Source organism: Drosophila guanche, unplaced genomic scaffold, assembly GCF_900245975.1.
Source record: "Drosophila guanche unplaced genomic scaffold, DGUA_6, whole genome shotgun sequence".
Classification (NCBI taxonomy): Eukaryota; Metazoa; Arthropoda; class Insecta; order Diptera; family Drosophilidae; genus Drosophila; species Drosophila guanche.
Genome location: NW_022995743.1, coordinates 18,341,793 through 18,365,328, shown reverse-complemented (window position 1 = coordinate 18,365,328; position 23,536 = coordinate 18,341,793). Strand labels below are relative to the sequence as shown.

Here is a 23,536-nt window from a genome sequence, read left to right as displayed (position 1 = left end):
TACAATATCATTGCGCGCCGCTGTATTCTATTCCACGTATTTGTACTTTGATTTTAAGAAATTAATTATTATATTTATATATGTATGTATGTATTGCAACATCAGTTCAATGATAATGTTTTTTATTGGCTGTCTCGCAGCTCTTGTCCGGATGAACAAGTTGATTCAATATCCTTTAAAACCTTTTAAACAAGTGAGTATACCAAGCAAGGAAAAAGTTTGAATCTGATGTTCAGAATCGTTCTCTTTATAGATCGTCTTAACATAATAACATTTATAAATTCTATGAATTGCAGTTTAGCAGTGTTGGTGTAACGAGACAAACACATAAAGGCTTAAACATTAATATCATCTTGTTCATGCAGTCGCCGGCATCGGAAGTGGCTCCAACACCGCCTTGCCATGTTCAACATGGCTAGAAGTGATGTGTAAAGTGGGGGCGGGCAATATGACTGCGCTTTTACCTAAAACTTATCTCTCCGTCTCGTGATTACTTTATCGAATCCATCTGTAGGGGTACCTGCATCATATTTAATACTACCATAGTCCTTCTTCGAAGAGGGATGTGTGGGATGGGAACTTCAGATTTCCCACTAGTCGTCGCTGCTGTACATCTCAATGATCTCGCCAATGCTGGCCACGGCACCAGCAATCAAAGCAAGGATGGAGAAAACGCCCAAAATTATGTTTTTGACCATCTTCCAATTGCACCAGCCCAGGCGATCGGGATAAAGGTAGACGGTCTCAACGAAGCTGGGCACAAAGATGCCCAGAAGTGAGAAGAACACCGCGCCCACCAAACTGATGAACGGTTCCAAGTTGGGAATAGCCGCAGCCACGCCTCCGCTCACCAGGATTATGCCAGTGCGCAGCAGGATCTGTGTGATGTTGTGCTTCTCAGGGCTGAACTTGTGGTTGATCTTGCGCCAGAGGATCTCGTTGGGCACGTAGAACTGCAGTCCAAAGGTGAACAGAATGGCCACGGCCATCAGAAGCTTGGCCGTGTCGCCTAACCAGGAGCCCTCTGGCAGATTGAGTGTGATGCTGCCACGGACTGTGTCCCCAAATCTTACATAGCCAAAGAACCCGATGATTGCGTAGAGCAGCACCACAGTGATCATGGCCGTGTTGAGGACACCCGGACAGCCGAGAAACTGCTGAGGCTTCCGCATTGAGTTCTCTACAGGCATCACTACACCGATTCCTTCCATTGCGAAGATGACCGTGGCAAAGAAGAGCGGAATGTGAGCGGCCGGGGCGATCAGCGGCTTATCAGAATAGACAAGTGGCTCGTCAAACATGTAGTACAAAACAATCGCGAAGGTGATCACAATGAACACATTGGCCATAAGGGAGAACGGCACCAGCCACTTGAGGTTCCTGATCTGTCCGATGAAGAGGCACGGAATTACAGTGATTGCAATGTAGATTCGCACATCCCAGTTGAGGTTGCAGTCGTAATTGATCACGTCGTGAAAGGAGGTGGCAATGAACACGATGTATACACAGGCCGCCGCATAATAGGTTGCCATCAAACCAATATCCACAAATTGCCTGAAACAATGCGCATTATTGTTGTTGACTTTTGAAATTTGACTCATTAACGTACTTAGCAAAATTGGAGTAGGGCCGCATGCCTTTGGGACCGTATTCGAAAACTTTTTCGGCCGTCTCTGCGAATCCGAGAGCTGGCACCTTGGCATCGCGGCAAATGTTGTGCGAAGTTTTCACCTGCAACAAAGCAACGTACAAGAGTTCTTCATATTAAAAATAAGTAAAAATTGAGAGGAATTACACGGAATTACAGCGAGGCCAATGTAGATTCGCTACTGGATAATCTAAATTGGGATCCCTCGTGTACTCTAGAGTGTAAAGTCCCTCATATAGTCATCTCTAAACACCAAACAAATAGGAATGACTGCTAACATGTTCCTGCTATAAATCTGCATGTCTCGAGTGTAGTTTTATTACGTATAGATAGATAGGATTGATAGATGATCGATGACTTGGGGTTTTTGGAATCTGAAGGTGATTTACACAAAGTATTCGCACGCGGAGTGTGCAATTGTCTGGAATGTGAAGTACTTTTAATTCTGGGAAGTTACGTGCTGAAGGATTTGCTCTAATCGAAAATGCTTGATCATAAATAAAATCAATAAAAGCAAACTTAATTGCTGATATAAATATAAATTGTATTTATCTCTCTCTCTCTCTCTCTATGATTAGACCAAATCTCGACTTGTCTAGCTTTTAACAGTGTGGAAAACCAAGGCCTTTAGTAGTTTTTAATTGACAGACGTCTCGTATGACTTGAGACAGCACCTTGAGCTACTTCAGCAACCCCACAACTACGTCAGCTTGGCTGTTGATGGGTTCTCTGGTAATTTTTGGAGTCAACAGCCGCTAAATCAGGTGCTAAATCTCATATCGATTTGCTTACCAATATGTGAACGCAGTGGGTGCAGAGGAAGCCAACGATGAGCGTCATGCACATACCAAAAACCAGGCCGGCGTTGTGAAAGGCCATGGGCATGGCTAGAATTCCTGTGCCCAGGGAACTCTTAAGCAGATGGGCTAAAGCGCCGCCAGTACTGGCTCCCTTTGGATCGCGATGCTCAAAGGGACGATAGGGATCTTCGGAGAGTGCGAGCTGATTCTTCTCTGTCAAGTTTGCTCTGAAAGCGAAAGAGAGGGGGAAAGGGGTGAGCTCTGAATAGGCACTGGATGATCTACCTAGAGTTCGAGTACTCACTTCGAGTTGAAGTCATTCAAGGAGACATCTCTGGAGACCACTGATGTTGAATAGGCGGGGGGATTTTCTCCTGGGTAGGGCCCTGTCGAAGCGGAAACCTCCGCATCTGGCCAGAATCCAGCATTATCTGTCATCTAGAAGCACAAAGATATCAAAAAATAATGAGAAATCGATCGTAATTACGGGGAATTAAATCACATGATAAATCGACCGAACACGAGCAAGCGACTATCAATGAAGTAACACTTTGACAATGCACGGCAAGAGATTCGCTTTCGTTCGTCCATTTGCAGCTTGGGTTAAGTTAATCCGTTGAAGGGTTGCTAGGGGCATGTCGCTCGTATCTTATCGATGCTTTGGAGCTTTCAAATAAACCAATAGCCTTAACAAAAAGATTCCAGATACGAGCAGATCCTTATCGCCCGCGGCTAGAATCGGTGCCTGGGCCTGGGGGCGCGCAAGTACTCGTAAACACAATTGGACTGCATTCATAAAATGTGTCTTTATGACTGTATAGCTATAGCTATGAGGCCCTAAAAACCGTCAAACAGTCGAATGCCATAATGGCGGTCCTAAATCAGCGTGAATGTGGTAGCCCCCTCCCAGTATCGTATCAGATCGCTCCGAGTAGTCATTTCCTATTTTCAATTTCCACAAATGATAAATACTCTGTAAGTGGGTTTCGATTATCCCAATCTGGCTCTGATTAGTTACGAAGTACAACAAAATTGTATATCCGCAGCTAACTAGCACATTAACTAGTTTATAAAAGGTTCCAGAATGGAATCCGCACCTAAATAGTATGTTTCTGAATATTCCTAATGTTTTGAATTTTTAATTTTTTGAGAGTCTTTCTGGCAAAAGAAGAAGACATAATTGACACGAATAAATGAAATACGAATGATGGCATACAGAAATCTATGTCAAAGTGGGTATTTTTAGTAAATCTTGTGAGAGTAATTCACGGCTTTCAAGAATGACTTCCCATTAACAATTATTGTATTAAATGCATAAGGCATCCCTTATATCCTTAGTGGGAGTCCCGAGTCCGGGAACTTACTTTTCAGCTGGAGTGGTACGATCCGAAAATAACTTGAGCGATTGAGGACCGATCGCGTCCTCTGGCCAAAAGCAACTGAATAACCTGTTAAAAAGTAATGACGGCTACGGGTATGAGGCAAGGTAATGGGTCGGGGTTTGCGCGAGGGTGTAGTTGTGGGCCTGGCATGAGTTAGGGGCCACGGCGCCGAAAAGTGTCGGAAAACGTTGAAGTAACAATGTCCCAAAATGATAACGACTTAAAGCAAGACAGGCAACAATAATTAATAAACAACAAATACCCACCAAATGCCTATAATAATAAAATACTCAAAGCTACCTCTAAAATCAATTATAAATGCCTTTCCTTCCCGATAACCTTATCGTTCCCGAACATAACAGAACTTAACAGAGCCGAGCCGAACCTGACTCGAGAACAAATCAATTCACCCGATTTTCTGGCCATAACAATAATAGAGCCAGAAGGAAGAATAGCGCCAGGCAATACAACTCATCAATGAAATACTCGTATCTCAATAAATTAAATTAACTAAGTCAGCGATTTCACTGAAGCTATCTCAGAACAAAGTCCACGTTCTGGGGAAATCGCGATTACAATTTTTAGATATACATGTACAAAAGTATTAAAAGAGGTGATAATCAGATTATAGCGTGTTCAATATTATAATTATTATATGTTTCCCGATAAGATTATTCGTGGTCGTCAAGAATCGGGCCAGCACATTGCAGACTGCGTATTGTGTACAATACGAACAATACAGTAAATCGGTGCTCGGCGATATGGAAAGCCATACCCAATGCAAGTCTTACAATCGGATATTATATGTTATTTTCTCGATGAAATTCCCATTTATTACAGGGGCACACCACTCGACGGCAAATCTTTATGATCGAGCTCTAGTTGTGTTTCTGGGGGGCAGTCATACGAAATCACGCGCCCGCATCCCCTGATTCGATACTGAATCATATCAGGACATCTGGCCACAGATTAGTGCGCTGGCTATCACAGTCGTATGGCCAATTTACTTGGATCGGGTTGGGCTGTGTCAATATATCAATAATTTAATTCAAATTCGTGTTAAGTGCGTCACTAGAAACTATGGAGATAGATCGGATGGGAGTTTATGATAGTGCTAATCAGACATCGATTTAATGCATAAAGTTAAGCCATCGTGCCCTGGCACTGAAGCAGTATTTTCTTTTGGTTTCTTCTAATGAGCGAAACAGAATACGAAAAGGTTTCGATACGAGTGTTAGCTATATAAATTTTTTACTAATTTTATAATCATTCTTTCCACGCAAAGAAAGCGTGGAAAGTTCCTTAGTGCCCCAACAGCAAGCTCTCGTATACTGTATAATGAACATACATATAAATATTCGTGTTTGCAGCTCCTCCTTTATTTCTTCCTCACTCCAATTAATTTGTTACGATAAATCAAATTATCTTGAAGTTGATCACATTCCAGGGATAATTCTCAGCCTTCCCTTGAAGAATTCATTGGATTATTGGATATATGAACTTTTTTAACGAAGCTTTAAAGTGTACACTCAGATATTTGTGTCTCGAGTGTTAAACGAGTATTTTTATACCCCGTACTCGAAGAGTAAGTAGGGTGTATTGTATTTGTGTGGAATAACGGTCGTATGTAACGCACAGAAGGAAACGTTTCCGACCCCATAAAATATATATATTCTTGATCAGCATCAATAGACGAGTCGATAGAGCCATGTCCGTCTGTCCGTCTGTCCGTCTGTCCGTCCGTCCGTCCGTCTTGTTTGTCGGGTAGTTCTCAGAGACTACAGAGCTAGATCCACCAAATTTTGGCTCCAGACTGCTGTATGCTCACACGGAAACCAGTGTATTTAAAAAATGAGACCCGCCCCCTTCCGCCCCCGCAAAAGGGCGAAAACCTCCCAAACCTACAATTTTGAAGATAAAAGAAAACTAAAACATTCCGTAGGGAATGGCCATATCTATCAGATCACCAAATTGGGATCCGATTGGATCATTATTATAGCCACAATGAAGAAATTAATGTCCAGTATTTAAACCCCCCCTGTCCCGCAGCTGTTGTTGTTCTTTTTACATTCTCTCATTCACGCTCTGCTTCTGCTTCACTCGGCCTCTGCCTCTGCCCTTCCCCTGCCGCTGACTCTTCCGACTTTTAACCCACCCCGTCCCGCAGCTTATATTTGTTTTTTTTGTCTGCTGCGAGTCTGCAGTGTGTGGGTCTAGGGAAGGGCGGCGAGCTAAAGGAGCGTGTTGGTGTGAGACGTGTTTTTAGATGTAGATGACAGTTGAAGAAAAAATTTTAAATTTGACAAAACACCGCTAAGGTGCATATCTAGTACTGAGTGCCGGGTATAAAAGTTGTGACGCGTAAGAAGCGTCTTACACGTCCCTTCTCGTTTTTTATCTTCTTATCCTAAAAGGATGATCTCTCGCCTTGATATGATTGCCAAGCGGCCTTCCCCGCTATTGCATAAACTGGATTGCAACAGCGATGGGTTTCTCCCAGTTTCGCTCGTTGTTTGCTTCCCTTCTTATTCAAAAGTAAAGTACCACACCAGCACCGTCGCCTTAAATGCGGTTAATTGGTTAATACATTTTCGAATTGCATTTGTGTAGTATCGGATCTCTTTTGGGACAGTGCATTCCGCTAAAGCCACAACACGGTTTGGTTGCCTTTTTGACGTGTCGTTTTCTGTTTTGATGTTTTGTGCCGTTTTTACTCCAGTATTTCCCTAATTGTTTTGATTGTGTGTACGCTTCACGTGCCTAAAAAGGCGAAAGAAAACCCGTTGACAGTGTCCAATTGCAACCTTGCCTACATTCATACAGCGGAGCTTGGCGTCAGACGAGATTGCTTAAAGGTTGATCAGTTTGGTTCAAGTTTCTCGAATATTTTTGCCGGCGAGACGACCTTATCCCTCAGTCTTTCGATATGCAAAGCGGATGAGTCGGAGCCGAATAATTGTGTATATATGTATGTACATGCATACATACCATTCTATACTATATCACAATAAGAATAATAATGATGATGATAATGCCTTTCATTGCCACCATCGACTGACAGGCAGCCGCTGGGTAGAGTCCAGGGTAAAATAATATTGTCAGAAACTGAATACAACTTGAAGTTTATTGCACTATGGCTAGGGGGCCACAGTGAAGTAGCTGCCAAGATAAAAGTGAGTCAATAATCTTTTATGACATCCAATTCGGCGCTTATCAGAGGCGGGAAATAAAAGCTTGGCTAAATGATTTGCTCTCGGGTGTCTGTTAGGGAGTAGGTAGTACGGCGGGCAGAGAATATTCCAGGAATGTCCACATAAGCCTGGCATTATTGTAATTTTCCGTGCCACATGCATTTGATAATTTATAATTCTTACTTCCCGATAACTTATTTGATCAACAGGAATTAATTGAACATTTCAACTAAATTATAGCGCGATAAACAAAAAAAATAATTGCTCAAACTTCGGCAGGTATTCTGTCCCATATTTACCTTTGACTTTATTAGTTTAGCTGGAGGGACCAGTTCCCGAGGCTGTCTTTAACATTGACACGAAAAGTTCATACAAAATATTTTCACACCAACGCGCTAATTTTGCGCCTATGATGCGCTTGATGAAATAAATGTGCAGAGTCAATCAAGAGAAACAAGCGCGATCAAACCATAACAAACTAATATTGAAACGATGGTTTCCAAGCTATTTTGTTGCCAATGTTGTTAACTGTCAGGCGATCGCTTAGTGACTGATATTAAGCCAACGTTTGTGCTTGAATTTGTGGCTGCGACGGCGTCGTCGTAGCGGCTACACGTATAAGCCCCCCATCCTCTCACCGTAAACTTAGATATGTTCAAACAGCCGGGAGCTCAACTGGAGACTCGAGATGAGAGAGGAGAGTCGAGCCGGTTGGCACAATTAGCGCAATGGACAATAAACGGTACCATGACGCAGATGGGGCGAAGTCGGCCTCTCTCTCTATAGTGCGAGTGTGTTGGACCGTGTGTATTGGTGATTTATATACATCATTCAGACTTGGGCATTCGGCTGCCAGACAGGTCTGGTCTGCCTTCGTCCCACTACTCATACGCAGCGTGGTACATCGATTGAAGGAGGCGGAGAGGAGAAGGCAGGGCACATGTGGGAGTTGTGATGCAAATCTCCTCCTTATCTAAAGAAGATTACACGCAGTTATGGAATGTGGTCAAAGATATGCCAAACGGCATTAATTTGAGTGGTTCCAGCTTCCTATTATCTTCCAAATAATTTATCTTATTGAATTTCTTCGAGGAAAATGTCTAATGTCATACTCCATTCTTTGGCTCATCCTGTATGCAGTACAGTCGCACCGTCGGCCAATATGTATCTATTCACCCATCCATATTTTATCCCACCAATTCAGTAATAATTTGTTTAGCAGTATCGAAAAATAATTTGGAGGACGAAGTCATTGAATACTCAATAATTTCGAACGGCTGTCTGCTCTTAGCCGTACACTGTTCCGAGTCTGCTTTTTTAGACAGAGACAAGTAGTAGCTCATTTTTGTTTCGTTTGCTTGTCGACGATTGTTAGTTTTTGTTGTCTACCCATAAAATATTAACTGTTCAGTTGTTCTTGCTTATATTGTTGTTGATCTTATTCTGTTGATTTTTGGGTTCTACTTACGAGGACCTAAACTTATTGTGGCTTAATAAAGTTTAAGTCGTATAAGTATCTAAATATACGGCAATGAGGACACAACATGCTTCCTTCTCACTTTAATACTCATCCGATTTCGAAATTTGTATGTGGATCGGTATATAACGCATGTCTTATCGCAATGCTTGCATTTTGAAAATGATCCACTACAAACGGCTAATGGAAAATTTTGTGCCGAGGCACAGACTGTAAATTAAATGCATTTCTCACGTGATTTGCATTTGGAATTTTTATACCCGGTACTCGAAGAGTAAATAGGGTATATTTTATTTGTGCGAATAACGGTTGTATGTAACGCACAGAAGGAAACGTTTCCGAACCCATAAAGTATATATATATATATATATATATATATATATCAGCATAAACAGCCGAGTCGATTGAGCCATGTCCGTCTGTCCGTCTGTCTGTCCGTCTTGTTTGTCGGCTAGTTCTCAGAGACTATAAGAGCTAGAGCCACCAAATTATGCATCCAGACTTCTGTATGCTCACACTGTTACAAGTATATTAAAAAAATGAGCCCCGTCTCCTTCCGCCCCCGAAACCTCCCAAATCTAGAATTTTGAATATAAAAGAAAACAAAAAACGCCCTTCTGTAGGGAAAGACTTTATCTATCAGATCACCATATTGGGATACGATTGGATTATTATTATAGCCAGAATGAAGAAATTAATTTGAAGTGGCTAAATCCACCCTGTTCCGCAGCTTATATTTGTTTTTTGCACATTCATTCCCACTCTGCTTCGCTCAGTGTGCGGCCTCTGTCCCTGCCGTTACCCTGCCTCTGCCTCTGCAGTGACTCTGCAGTGTGTGGCTCTAGGAAAGGGGGTCGAGCTAAAGGAGCGTGTTGGCGTGAGAAGTGTTGTAGATGTAGATGACAGAGAAAGAAGAAATTTAAAATTTGACAAAAAACCGCTTAGGTACACATGTAGTACTGAGTACCGGGTATAAAAGTTGTGACGCGTAAGAAGCGTCTCACACGTCCCTTCTTGTTTGATTTCGAATATTGCCGGTCACTGATTTATGGAGGCATTTAAAATAAAAATGTCAAGTTGAAATTGGCCGAGTGCAAGTATGTGGTTTGATTTACACCTAGTACTATTATGATCTCATACCCCCAACAATGTCTCCAATCTCCATTAGCGTTGAGGAGTTGACAAGAGCCTTTATCATGTATCTTTAATTACGGGCACCAGACGTACACATGATATACACGCAAAGATCCACCGTTGCATGTGAGCAATGTTCTTCTTGACGCCCAACAAAAGCATATTGCGTACACGCACGCTGTGGGAAAGCCTTGGATAACACTACCCGACACCATTTTCCCGCTTCTAACCAAAGAAACTTTTTTTATGCAATTTAGGGCATTTCTACGTCAGAACTATTTTCTGTTAAATCTGTTGAGAGTCGGCTGAGCTAAATCTAGTTGACAAACCCTTAATTTTCCGTTAAATACCGACAAGGTTCAGGCCTTTTTTGAATTTTGGTATTTGTTTCAGTATTTTTCGCGCACTGAAGCACTAACCAAATACTATTTGATTGAAGCCAGAAATATTGTATAAGTTGGACCAGCAACCTACTAAAAGTTTAAAGTTTATTTCGACTTTTCTTCATTTATATACCGGGTACTCGAAGAATAAATAGGGAATATTGTGTTTGTTCACAAAGTAAATGCATGTAAAGCACAGAAGGAAACGTTTCCGACCCCATAAAGTATATATATTCTTGATCAGCATCAATTACCGAGCCGATTGAGCCATGTCTGTCTGTCCGTCCGTCTGTCCGTCTGTCCGTCCTTATGAGCGCCTGGAACTCAGAGACCATAAAAGCTAGAACCACCAAATTTTGCATCCAAACTTCTGTATGCTCACACTGTTACAAGTGTATTTTAAAAATGATCCCCGCCTCCTTACCTCCCAAACCTACAATTTTGAAGATAAAAGAAAACTAAAAACGAGATGACAGAGGAAGAAAAAGTGTAAAATTTGACAAAACCCCGCTAAGGTACAGATGTAGTACTGAGTACCTGGTATAAAAGTTGTGACGCGTAAGAAACGTCTCACACGTCCCTTCTCGTTAAAGTTTAAACATCGTTAAAAATACCTCACCAAATTCATAAATTTTGCATTCGAAAGCTAAATATCCCAGACGGTAAGCTGATACCAAAAAGTGCTTAGATCAAATTTTTAGCTGCATCAATTAGCTTTTCAGATTGGCAATGTTCTTTACAATCAGATCTAACATACATACGTTATTTGAAAACAAGAAGAAAAATACCATATAATCTACCATTAATCATTAACAATTTGAATGCCTCAAATCTATCAGAAAAATTTGGTATGGTTCGAAGCGTAAATAAAAAGTACAATTTGGTCGACTAGTGTAATTATGATTGATAAGCTTTAGGCAAAGGCTTCGTTTGTGAATCAACGAGAAGAAAAGACGAGACCCTTTCAAACAGGTCAAGAGCTTTGGCTATAGACGTTGCAATGTTGACTTAACGATTCCTTATCGAGTGAGCGTAGTGAATTTTGAAAATATTTACCACAGTTGCTGTTCGTATTGACAATCTCTATTGAGCTTGATAAAGTTTTATCACATTAATGGGGAATTAACGGCCATGAAAGCTAGATGGGTGGGTTCTCAAAGTATTATGGAAGCTTAGGGCAGGGATTCGCAATTAGAATACAGTTTCCACCACAGCTACACGTGGATGTGTGAACACATGTGATACATGTGAACAGATATCGCTCAGCTTCGGCTTATCTCCTCCATCAATCTTACTCCAGGGCACGTCCAAGTGAGGCAACTCATTACTTAGATACCTGGAAAAGATTTATTTCAGTTTATTCATAAAAATCGCCAAAAAAAGATGTGTGAGCCTCCATCTCCATCTGACCAACTGAGCTAAATTAAAACCAAAATTAAATTTGAGACTTGCTCGGTAAGAGATTCGCAACACAAAAATCGAAATCGAACTGTGTTTATTATTATCGCTCATGATAATGAATAAACACAATTAATAAGTATACTGACGTGCTTCCGCACTTGATTTCCGGATCTGTCTTCTGACACTGCTTTTGGGTTCAGCTCAGATCGGACGAGTTCAGCGCTCAGTAATTGACTAATTAATATGCAGACTGCGCTTGGCATTAGCTCTAAAGATTGTCGTTTCAGATCTCGTCGGATTCCAAGTGCTGTCTCTGCTTCCACGGCTTAGTCATGCAACGGCACTGACCTTGCCCGATGTCAAACACCCGTATCGCATTTTAATTTGATGCTCTCTGGGCGATCGCTTTTGGGTGTTGTCATGGCTTGTGGCGGAACAGAAGAGTGGGATAGTGAAGGTAGGATCAATAGTTTAGTAGGCGATGAGGATGAGACAGGCAAAACAAACTTCCGTGACATGTTACGAAGTAGCCGGTTGCAACTTCATGTTCATATTCTCTTACTTTACTTGTTTTATGAAGTAATTTCAGTATTTCAGTGCTTCGTTTCTCCGGACACGCCCTTAAATATACGCATAATATATTTGCATTTTGCAAATTACATGCTCAACAAAGGCAGGAACAGCAACAGCAACTCCATCTGTTTGACGTTTTCCGGTTGCCAGCAACAAAATAAAAGTTTCTACATAACCACCCGTACTTACAAATTAATGTAAACATGTACATATGTACATACATAGGTAGTAAATATGTACATATATCTATATTTACAATATATCCCCCAGAAAAATGTATACTTTCCAAATGATTGTTGAACTTGGGAGCTTCCCAAGAAATATATGCTTCCGCATAGCTCAAGCGACGACATGATTAATGTGAGTTTTGCATGCATTTTCAGTTCCCAGCTGTGTGTGCAATGAAAGTATATTTAGATATAAATTGGTTGGTATTTAATGACTGTAATTATCAGATGTTCGTAGATTTGACGTGAATAAGTGCATATGCGTCAGCGAACCGATTAAAAAATAGCTGAATAATTAACGTAATTTAAGTTATTTGGCAGCTCAATAGAATCGTCGGCCTTATATAAAATCAACCAAATTGGGCACGGTTTTTTTTATGTTTGCGTTTCTCTACGTTTCTCTAAATGCTCTTTTCGGCTTAACATTAGGATCATGGCATTTCCATTCACTCTCCCGTGTAAACGGGCTTGCGTTTCTCGGCAAACGCAGCGAGTCCCTCCAGACGGTCCTTTGTCGGTATTACTTGAGCATAGCAGACTTCTTCTATGGAGTATCCAGTGTTAAGGTCGACCTGCATGCCCTTGTCAATGGCCAGTTTGGCCATGCGCACACCTACTGGTCCGTTTGGCAGAATTTCCTCGGCGAGCTTGAGGGCCTGCCGGTAAGCAGCATCCTTTTTTTCGTTCTGATTTACAACATGGTTGACGAGACCTAGCTGTTTGGCCTCATTTCCATTCAATACTCGAGCAGTGAAGATAAGTTCTTTCGCCAGTGAGGGGGAGAGAATGCGAGGCAGTCGCTGAGTGCCGCCGGCGCCAGGGATTATGGCCAGACGCGTCTCTACTAGACCCATTTTGGCATTTGAAGCTGCCGTGCGTATATCGCATGCCAGGGCCATTTCCAGACCACCACCCAAAGCAGCGCCATCCAATGCGGCGATCACGGGCATCGGCAATTGTTCAATGCTAATGAGCAGATTTCTTAGACTGGAAACAAACTCGCTGGTTTCCTCGGTGGACATGCCTGGAATCATAATAATTATTTTCGAAATCTATACAATTCCATCAATGTAATTCAAACCTTTCCGCTCCTTCAAATCAGCGCCAGCACAAAATATGCCTGGTGTAAGACTGCGAAGGACAACAACCCTCGAACCATTATCCTTCTTAATTTCGTCCAAAATTTCTCTAAAGGTATCTACCAATCCACGGCTGAAAGAGTTCTTGGCTTCCGGCCTATTGAGGCCAAGAACTGTAATTCCTTTCTGTACACCCTCCAATCGTTCGACCAATACTTCATTAACGCGCTCTGATGGAGCCTCAACGGCAAAATTACGAGCTATCTGCCGAGTAAATCTGGCAGTTCTATTCGTTAGATACATATTAATAACCAGAAATGAACAATTAAGGAGAGAAAAGATAGGGTAGATTGTTATAACATCGGCGATAAACAGCTGTTGCCGCCAGTGCTGGAAACAGTTACATTTATCGTCACTAACCAAACAGTATGATGTGTCAGTTCAGACAAGCGAAACGTCACAGTTGACGCTGCGATATGCGTACCCCAGATATGTATTCTGTCTTGAAGTTCTATTCTGAACTTCGCATGCGTGATTATTTTTAGTCCAGTCCAGTCCAGTCAAAAAAATGTGTTGTAGTTAAATGAAACTAAAGTCGATTTGCTCAGAGTTGTTAGGGAACCTGATATTAATCACCTTAATACGAGACAATGAGTATCTTTCTGAATCATATTTTGTAAGTAGGTACACCTAATTTTTAATCGACTAAAACCCATCATTTCATATGGTACGACTACTAACCGGTGCATTAAGATCGTTTTTTCAAATTTTCCGGAGAAAGAATTTTTTTTTATATTTGAACAAGGCGGTGTGTCGAACCTAGGCGATGTCGCGTGCATTCTTCCGCGTGTTTTCGTTATTTTTTGCCCTGAATCGCCGTAAAAGCTTTTATTAAACCCATCTTAGAATCGTAAAACCATCGGACATTGTGGCCCTAATTTTTTGGTGCAAGGATATTTGTTCATTCAATATATGTACAATGTCCTCCGCGACCTATTCGGAAACTCTAACAACAACAAGCACAACCGGAAACCCAAGCAGTTCTTTGCACGTGTATTTACATAGTCACACTTGCAACATTTTTGGTCTTCTAATGTGCGTTTGGAAATATGCATAAATTAAGTTTGTAATATGGTAAATAATATTATATAATATAATATTTCCACCATAAAACTTGTACGATAGTATTATATAATACAAAACATTTATACATCAGTAATCTACTAATATAGCACGTATCTCCGTGTAGAACCTCGAGACAAATGGGCCATACACATTTGCTCCAGCTGCCTGGGGTAAGCATTCGCAAAGTCAACTGTGACCTTTAGCTTGTATGAACTCATACATCTACTTATATACTATATGGTATCGTGGTATCGTACAAACTCGAAGTTTCATTGTCTTTACCAGGGCACTAACCATACAGTATACTAGATTCTACACTGACTGGAAGCGAAATGTCACCGCTCAGTGTGTGTGTGTTTTAGTGCGTGTAGAGCACGCAGCAAATGATGCGCAATAAGCGCCCATACTATACTTTACTATCAGATGTAATGCAATTTTTTTGTTTTAACCTTCGTTTGCAATCAATCCAAGAAAGATACGTCATAAAAATAAGCCGTTCGTGTGTAGAATTGAAAGTTGATTTGAGTAAAATAACATTTTTAAAAGTGAGATTCCTAACCAACTGGTAATATTAAACAGAAGATCAAAGTGGAGAAAAATTATTTAAGATCTACGGTATATATACAGTATATTTCGAAAATGAAAGAGTATATTTACGGAATATTTCCGAGGGTCTGTCGATATATCTTATCGATAATTCCGCGGAATGGGGTAACATTTTTTGTAAAGAATTGTTTAGTCAAAATTATAGTACAATTCTGGGGCAAAAAACGTCTGAATAGAAGTGAAACAAAGTCATTTTTTCATCACAAGGTGTACGTGCACACAATCATTACTCTTAGTTTTGCGCCACAAATCATAACGCAACAATAGACAACACCTGATTGAGTCTAAAATTGAGACAGCGCGCCGTGTAAGTGCCAAAATCCATGATATGATATAAATGTTATATATAATGTACACATATGAAATTTTCAGAGCATTGCTGCGTGGAGCAGGATGCTGTTTCGCAGCGTGCAGCTCCTGCAGCGAAGACACCAGCAGTTCGGCAGAGCTATTAGTCACTTGTCTGCCCGACATGCCACCGGCAAAAGTTGTATGCAAAATGATTTGGAAATCTTCAAGGCCCAAGCGCTTACGCGTCCCGGCATGTTCTTTCAGTTTCGCTGTAGTGCCGGAGGCAGCGATTCCAATAAAAAGGAGAAGCTGGCGCTTGATAAAGTCGTCGGACCTGTTCAGGAGTCGAAGGAAGAGACGAAGGATACTGGGCGCAAGACGAATGTTATACAAACAAAAAACTTCGAGGTAAAAACTTCCAAAGGGATGCTAACCATCAGCACGACCATTGAAGACTCGAAGATCAATGAGATTGTATTCGAGAAATCAGACACATCGGCCATCAATATGATGTCCAATACGAGTACTACTGTAGAAGGAGGAACCAATAGTACAACTGCCCCTGAACCCCCGCCTGGCTCCACTACATCTGCTCCTAAGTCGCCGCCACCTCTTAAGGACACCAAGAGCAGTCCGACAGCACCACCTGCAGAGACTCCACCTGTTGTCACACCCGCACCAAAGCGCGCACGCTTCGATTATCGAGCCTCACTAGAACGCAATTTTGTGACTCCTGGGAGAGCAATTGCAGATTTTATGTTAACGGCTGCTGACCTGGACTCTCTATCGAAGATCAAGAGGAGATCTCCCTACGAACAAGAACCTCCCATGACCGTCTATTGGCGACGGGATGTGGAGGCAAAAGCTGTTGAAGTATGGGGCTCCAAGGAGAACCTTCTGCGCGAGCGTCTCAAGCGAGAGGTGGAACGCAAACAGTACCAGCAGAGTAAGTGCCTTCCTGTTACACTTACATATTTTACCAGTTGATGGTTTTGCTACAAACCGAAAATCCTACAGATTTGTTCACTGTGAAACGCCGACTGCGCGACTATCGCCGGGAGATTGGTTCGCGAACCAAAATAATGATAGACAATCAAAAAGAGTCGGAGAAGTCTGGCCAAGTAGTGGCCACAGCCATTGCTATGTAAGTATAAATAAATTGATTGTCAAGGTAGACGATTTAAATAAACGCCTCCTTCCAGCAATGCGGCTAATTTGCTCTTTAAGACAGGTGGATGGGTGTACAGTGGCTCCCACAGCATGTTCGCCGAGGTCATTCACTCGCTGGCTGATCTTATTAACCAGCTTATACTCGCTTTTGGCATCTACAAATCCTCGCAGAGTCCTGATATGGACCATCCCTATGGTTACATGAACATGCGTTATGTGTCTTCGCTGATCTCAGGAGTGGGCATCTTTTGTGTGGGCTGCGGTCTGTCCATCTATCACGGCATTGAGGGCATTCTTCATCCGCAGCCCATCGCCGATCTTTTTTGGGTCTACTGCATTCTGATGGGCTCGCTAGTGTCCGAGGGCGCTACCCTCATGGTAGCCGTAAATGAGCTGAAGCGTGCGGCCCGTGTAAATAACGTGAGCTTCAAGGAATATGGTTGGCATTATTCTTAATCATCTGGAAGCTCTAAAAGTTTCTCATATATGTACATATATATCTTTTCACTGATCAGTTATTTCCGGCAAGGATCCCTGCGTGAATGTGGTGCTTTGTGAGGATGCCGCTGCCGTGACTGGGGTTATTGTAGCCGGCACCTGCATGGGACTGAGCAGCTATACGGGCTCACCCATTTTCGACGCCGCAGGATCGCTTGTAATTGGCGGTCTGCTAGGAGCCGTGGCATCTTTCATTATTTACACCAATGCCAACGCCCTGGTGGGTGTCTCCATTTCGACCGACCGCTTGGAGAAGATCAACAGTGCGTTGGAGGCTGATGTCATGATCCGAGCTATCTATGATGTGAAGGGCATTGATATTGGCAATGCTCGTGTTAGATACAAGGTGAGACTCTGACCTTGGTGTTTTTAGCTGACATTGGATTTAATTCCTATGTTCTTGCCACAGGCTGAGCTTGACTTTGATGGTCGTGAGCTGACGCGCTCTTATCTGGACAAACAGGATCTCGCCAAGCTACTTACCGTGCGTAGTCTTGATATATTTGTGAGATTTTCTTTAACAGCTTTCTTGTTCGGTTTCCAGACTGTTCGTGGATTCCAAAAGGTGGAAGATTTGGAGATCTTCCTGCTCGCCCATGGCGAAAACATTGTAGACCTCATGGGCGGTGAGATTGATCGCATTGAAATGAATCTTCGGGTAAGTAACACTGGATGCCCTCTTACTGATCAACAGCTAACCACTTATTTTCACCAATAGACGCAATTTCCGGAAATACGACACGTAGACCTTGAAATACTTTAAGACCGATCCGAGAGATTGTTTAATACAAAAAAGCATTAGGTGATTGGATGCTTTCCATAAGAAATGATTGTCTGTTAAGTTTATATTTGTTTTTATTGTCCACTAAATCTATCTAGTATCATTAGCATTAAATGTGTTTGGCCAGGAACCATCTAAATTCGGCTGGCTGAAAGATACGGAAGGATACGGCCCATGAGCTTGTAGTTGAATTAATTGTGCTTATTGAATCACTTCCTCCTTACGTATGTAAAATAAATGTAATGAAAATATGTTTGTATGTACTAAAAGCAAAAATCTACGAATGAAAAGATTTCAAAAGCATTGTTCTTTATGTGTGCGAAACATGGTAGGGCTATGTGTACTATACTTACATCTGTATGTACATACATAGATATGTGGTATATTAAAATAAATATGGTGCATTTTTAAACTGAAGAAAATTATTTTTTTCCATTCTTAAATATCAACCCAAAGTTGTTCATAAAGTTTGGTAGTGATGGGATGAAGGGATATCAATTTTAAGTTGGGATTGGTGATGGGAGCGTTTAATATACAGTAAGTACACATATTATTCGTACACCATCATTACCTAAGTTCGAACACCAATAACTTGGCGTACGGTCAACGTAAACAGAAAATGTTAGTTTTGTATCAAAGATCAACATATCTCCTATATGTTTATAAAGAAAGTTTGCCTATCGTTTCACCTTTGTTGGAGTTTACCTTTAATATTTGAATTTTACTTAAAGAATCGGACGGCTTTTTTGCTTATTTTATGTTAGTTTTTATAAGGATACCGTAGAAGAAATTTAAAAAGTTTTTTTTATAAACTAATAGTATATATGTAGATCTTTGATACAAAGTTAACTTTTTTTTGTTTACCTTGACCGTCCGCCAAGTTATACATAGGTGTTCAAACTAGGGTAATGACGGTGTACGAATAATATGTGTGCTTACTGTACGTATTGCCACCGCCGCTTACGACAAACAAACAAAACAAAACAAAAGTTTAATTTAATTAAATAGGCAGATAGGTGCGGAAAATTCTTAAAAATTCGCACACGGTGTTGCAGTGCCCTGTGCGTCTATTTAAAAATACATTCCGGGCAATACAAAGTGTTGTGCCGGGTATAAAATTGTACAGAGAAAATTGTTGACAATTTCCAATTGTGGACCGGTGAAAAAACGTGGGGAAGGCTGCAGCCGCTGCTGCTCCCCCCCCCCCCCCCCTGTGTGTGACGTGTGCTAATATAGCATATAAACATTAAAAACAATTGAAATGGGACGGAAACCTGGCCCCAAGTCATCCAAGAAGTCTAATGCTTCTTTAAGTGCTCCCTCTTCGGACAATGAAGGTATGGTAGAGAACTGTATGATCGTTTCCCCCTGCGCCGTCGATCGAGCCCCGCTCTCTGGTGTGGGAAAAAATGAACCGCAAACTGAGGTTGGTTTGTCGTACGATATTCCTCTGACTCGAAGATCGGCCTCATTGGTAGATCTTACAAGTGATATGCCCNGTATGCGCTGCCTATGACTGAAAAACTGCAGTCAACAGGCAGACTCATACAATATTTTTAAGTAAAATAGCAGCCCCATGAAATTGTAATATTATGCTAAGTATAGTATAAATACAATAAAATCCACCTTATCGTAACGTATACTGGCTCCCCTGAACCTGCTGGTTCAGGTCCAGGATGGAGTTGGTTTACGTTACGATTAGACACTTTCGTATTGCCACCGCAGCATACGACAAACAAAAACAAAACAAAAGTTTAATTTAATTAAATCGGCAGATAGGTGCGGAAAATTGTTAAAAATTCGCACACGGTGTTGCAGTGCCCTGTGCGTCTATTTAAAAATACATTCCGGGCAATACAAAGTGTTGTGCCGGGTATAAAATTGTACAGAGAAAATTGTTGACAATTTCCAATTGTGGACCGGTGAAAAAACGTGGGGAAGGCTGCAGCCGCTGCTGCTCCCCCCCCCCCTGTGTGTGACGTGTGCTAATATAGCATATAAACATTAAAAACAATTAAAATGGGACGGAAACCTGGCCCCAAGTCATCCAAGAAGTCTAATGCTTCTTTAAGTGCTCCCTCTTCGGACAATGAAGGTATGGTAGAGAACTGTATGATCGTTTCCCCCTGCGCCGTCGATCGAGCCCCGCTCTCTGGTGTGGGAAAAAATGAACCGCAAACTGAGGTTGGTTTGTCGTACGATATTCCTCTGACTCGAAGATCGGCCTCATTGGTAGATCTTACAAGTGATATGCCCTCTACATCAGCCGCAGCAGCCGCTTTGCGTATGCCCCCCCCTGCTGCACCTGCAGCAACTAATTCATTTAATTCCGCTGCCACTGCAGCTAATCCCATTTTGAGTTCGAGTGCCATGACATTAAGGCAGAAGACTCTGACGGAGCTGCTTAAGGAGCAGCAGGCTAAGAATGCAGTCGAACTGCAGCTCAGCGCCAAACTCCGAGCGGAGTCTGACGCTCGAAAAGGGAAGCGCTCTGCTATCCAGGGCTCCATTATCGCGAAACCGACCGCGAAGAAGGCGGCTTCTATTATTTGCAAGGCTACCTACCGGACCCGATCCAATACTAATGCTGCTGCCACCCGTACGTCCAGCAACTTCTTTGAGATTCTATCGGACAACGAGTCTATGGCTGTGGATGACTGCAGCGTGGGAGAATCAATGCTGGAGGTACCTGTGCCCAACAACAGGCCCTCTTCAGACACCAGATCTGCCCCTGTTCCCAACAATAACAATAACAATGTCCAAAACGCCACTTCTGCTGACGCCAAAATTGTGCGGCCAGCCCCGATTTACATTCCTAACGTTACGGAAATTGTTCCCTTGCTGCAGGGCATCGACGCAGCTATTGGAGTGGGTTCGTACGATACGAAGCCCACTGCAAATGGATGCTTAAAAGTGACCTGTCACACAATTGACGGTCACAGGAAGCTGGTCCAAATGCTGAGCGCTAAGGATTCGGACGGACAGGGTGTCGATTTTCACACCTTTCGCTTGAGGAGCGACAAGGGTCTGCGCGTTGTTATACGCCACCTTCATCGTTCGACACCCACAGATTGGGTGTGCGGACAACTCAAAGCTATGGGACATGTGGTCAGGCACATTTCAAATATTTACAAGCGGTTCACTAAGGAACCATTGGATCTTTTCGAAGTCGAGTTGGAGCCCCAAGCTAACAATCCGTCCATCTTTGAGGTGACCGCTATCTGCAGCCAGCGGGTTAAAATCGAGAAGCCAATACGGTCTCCTGGAGTGCCTCAGTGCCACAAATGCCAGATGTTCGGGCACACCAAGAACTACTGCAGCCGTGCAGTTATCTGCGTTAAATGCGGGGACAGGCATGAGCCCAAAGACTGCCCCAAGAAGCGTGAGGAGGCACCAAAGTGTGCAAATTGTGGAGGTGCCCATGTTGCCAGCTACCGTGGGTGCACGAAGTTCAAAGAGTACTGCAAGAAAAGGGAAAGCGGACTAGCCAAAACTAACAATATGTTGTCGAGGTTAAATATGCCTACCTTACCAGCTGCAATGGGCTTGCGACGACCCCGCGTGCCACCCAATATGGACCAGCAGGGCTTTCCAAAGCTGCAGAAATCAAGCCGACGTCGTGCGCGCTCAGGCGCCAGAGCTCCAGCACCTCCTGTGCTCCAAGGCAGCTATGCTTCTGCTGTACGAGGTGGACAGCCTCAGAGTTCGACTCAACCCCTGCCTGTGAGGCAGCAGGTGTGGCAAAATGCGCCAACGTATGCCGATGTTCTGGCGGATGAAGTTGTTTCACGCCCTGGGCTGGGCAATCAGTCGGTCCATTCCAGTGATCTGAGTCGGAAGCTTGACACACTCATCAGCCTGTTAACTCAGGAGCGGGTCCAGCCAGCGGTGGCTGAAGCTACTCAGAGACTGGAAAACAAAATGGACCAGTTAGTCGAACAGATGACAAGGCTCACGAAATGTCTACTCGCCACAATTCAGGCCAATACTTTGGCCCGAAATGTATAGAACACTCACCGGGAATTCTTCTCGTCAAATCGGCACCAGTCGGAGCGATGATTGTTCGAAAATTGTATTTTGGAACGCCTCGGGGATTCGTGGGAAGACTGCGGAGCTGGAGCAATACATGTGCAGGCACGAAGTGGACGTCATGATGGTTTCTGAGTCTCATTTTAAAAACTCAGAAACCTTCAGCGTGCATGGATACTGCACATATACAACTCACCATCCATCTGGGTCTAGTCGAGGAGGCGCTTTACTCCTAATTAGATCTACAATCCCCCATATGTCGCTGCCTTGCATTTCCACGGAACACATCCAGGCTGCTGGTGTTCACGTGATGATGCAAGGTAGTATGCGTGTCAGCATATGGTCCATATACTGCCCACCGCAGCAGCAATGGACGGAGGAGGGTTTTGCGCAACTGTTTGGCCAATTCGGCTCGCATTTCATCGCTGCAGGCGACTGGAACGCTAAAAACTCTTGGTGGGGCAATCTTAGAGCTTGCAAGAGAGGAGGAACCTTGCTCAGGTCGATACAGAGGAGCAGCTGCAATGTTTTGGCTAGTGGGTCGCCAACACACTTTCCATACAACACCCTTCACGCCCCCTCAGCGATCGACTTTGCTGTGTATAAAGGCATCCGAGGTGAGCTGCTACACATACACGACCAGAACGAGCTTTCTTCCGATCATTTGCCCATGTTTATAGAGATCCGAGAGTCTCCAGCGGAGATTACTACGAAAAGGCGCCTGCTTCCGGTAGGCTCAAATGTGTCGACGTTCCAGTCCTGGCTGGACTCACACATACACCTTAACACGGAGTTAAGGTCAGCTGAGGATGTTGATGATGCTGCAGACATTCTGCAGAACAACATCATTCAAGCTGCTGAGCTTGCTAGGAGCAATCTGATGAAGCCCGTCCGACCCAGATTTCAGACAGAGGTGCCTTTGACGAATCGTGTCCGCCTGATGATCGACACCAAGAGGCGTCTGCGGAACCTGCTGAGGAAAAGACGCGATCCGGCAGCGCAACAGCTGCATAATGCGTTGGCGAATAGGATCCACAAGGAGATTGAGGCTGCAAAGGCGAGGCGAGTCGACACTCAACTGGCTGCTATTGATCCCACAGATAGATACAGCATGCAAAAACTGTGGAGGCTGACCAATGGGCTGAAAAGGCAGCCTCCTGCTAATCTGCCTGTGAGGCGGTTTGTTGAGGACGGACAGGAGGATGTGGATGACCCGTGGTGCAAGAGCACTGTGGAAAAGGCCGAATCGTTTGCTTCACATCTTGAGCAGAGGTTCAAGCCTCTACTTGGCAATTCTGAGGAGGACAGACGATCGATTGAGGAGTCATTGGACCTGATGGAGCCCCCCACACCCAACTCTAGCTTCAGACCAATCACATTGTCTGAAGTTGAGACACAGATCAAGGACCTGAAATTGAGGAAATCTCCTGGAATGGACAACATCGACAACCGGACTATAAAACTGCTTCCCAAATCTGCCCTGCTCTACCTTGTGCTGATTTGCAACAGTGCGCTAAGATTTGGCTGCTTCCCGAGCCTCTGGAAACGAGCTGTGGTCTCAATGATCCCCAAGCCTGGCAAGCCAGCTGACAAATTGGCCTCCTACAGACCTATCAGCTTGCTGTCTGGTCTATCCAAATTGTTTGAGCGACTTCTGCTGACCAGGATGATGGAAGCAGACGGATTTATTGAGGCAATTCCAAACCACCAGTTCGGATTCAGGCACGAACATGCAGCTGAG

At 43.2% G+C, this 23,536-nt stretch overlaps 3 protein-coding genes and 1 long non-coding RNA gene across 4 annotated transcripts; 2 read left to right on the top strand and 2 right to left on the bottom strand.

Moving 5' to 3' along the window:
* Positions 1-226: 226 nt before the first annotated feature.
* LOC117592664 (proton-coupled amino acid transporter-like protein CG1139) lies at positions 227-3,899 on the bottom strand. The gene is made up of 5 exons (XM_034286613.1): positions 3,813-3,899; positions 2,753-2,886; positions 2,441-2,675; positions 1,610-1,731; positions 227-1,554 (listed from the first exon to the last, which is right to left on the bottom strand). Exons 2-5 carry the CDS (start codon positions 2,884-2,886, stop codon positions 594-596), a joined length of 1,452 nt encoding a protein of 483 aa, XP_034142504.1. The 5' UTR covers positions 3,813-3,899; the 3' UTR covers positions 227-593.
* Positions 3,900-11,426: 7,527 nt separating this feature from the next.
* On the top strand, positions 11,427-12,180 carry LOC117578418. The gene is made up of 3 exons (XR_004573384.1): positions 11,427-11,642; positions 11,704-11,873; positions 12,006-12,180. It is a non-coding gene; the product is annotated as an uncharacterized LOC117578418 (long non-coding RNA).
* A 221-nt stretch (positions 12,181-12,401) lies between these two features.
* LOC117592683 (methylglutaconyl-CoA hydratase, mitochondrial) lies at positions 12,402-13,662 on the bottom strand. Its single transcript, XM_034286648.1, has 2 exons — positions 13,298-13,662; positions 12,402-13,240 (listed from the first exon to the last, which is right to left on the bottom strand). The coding sequence occupies exons 1-2, from the start codon at positions 13,596-13,598 to the stop codon at positions 12,663-12,665; spliced, it is 879 nt and encodes a 292-aa protein (XP_034142539.1). The 5' UTR covers positions 13,599-13,662; the 3' UTR covers positions 12,402-12,662.
* A 1,462-nt stretch (positions 13,663-15,124) lies between these two features.
* Positions 15,125-17,777, top strand: LOC117592643 (zinc transporter 9). The gene is made up of 8 exons (XM_034286590.1): positions 15,125-15,333; positions 15,399-16,263; positions 16,335-16,461; positions 16,520-16,926; positions 17,003-17,331; positions 17,395-17,469; positions 17,530-17,643; positions 17,704-17,777. Exons 2-8 carry the CDS (start codon positions 15,420-15,422, stop codon positions 17,746-17,748), a joined length of 1,941 nt encoding a protein of 646 aa, XP_034142481.1. The 5' UTR covers positions 15,125-15,333; positions 15,399-15,419; the 3' UTR covers positions 17,749-17,777.
* The last annotated feature ends 5,759 nt before the right edge of the window (positions 17,778-23,536 follow it).

Excerpts from the sequence above, each read along its gene's own strand:
- LOC117592664 (XM_034286613.1), bottom strand. The coding sequence starts at position 2,886 with ATGACAGATAATGCTGGATTCTGGCCAGATGCGGAGGTTTCCGCTTCG. Across the intron at positions 1,732-2,440 it reads CCCACTGCGTTCACATATTG|GTGAAAACTTCGCACAACAT; the intron begins GTAAGCAAATCG and ends GCTTTGTTGCAG. Across the intron at positions 1,555-1,609 it reads CCCTACTCCAATTTTGCTAA|GCAATTTGTGGATATTGGTT; the intron begins GTACGTTAATGA and ends GCATTGTTTCAG.
- LOC117592683 (XM_034286648.1), bottom strand. The coding sequence starts at position 13,598 with ATGTATCTAACGAATAGAACTGCCAGATTTACTCGGCAGATAGCTCGT. Across the intron at positions 13,241-13,297 it reads TGATTTGAAGGAGCGGAAAG|GCATGTCCACCGAGGAAACC; the intron begins GTTTGAATTACA and ends TTATGATTCCAG.
- LOC117592643 (XM_034286590.1), top strand. The coding sequence starts at position 15,420 with ATGCTGTTTCGCAGCGTGCAGCTCCTGCAGCGAAGACACCAGCAGTTC. Across the intron at positions 17,470-17,529 it reads ATCTCGCCAAGCTACTTACC|ACTGTTCGTGGATTCCAAAA; the intron begins GTGCGTAGTCTT and ends TTCGGTTTCCAG. Across the intron at positions 17,644-17,703 it reads GCATTGAAATGAATCTTCGG|ACGCAATTTCCGGAAATACG; the intron begins GTAAGTAACACT and ends TTTCACCAATAG.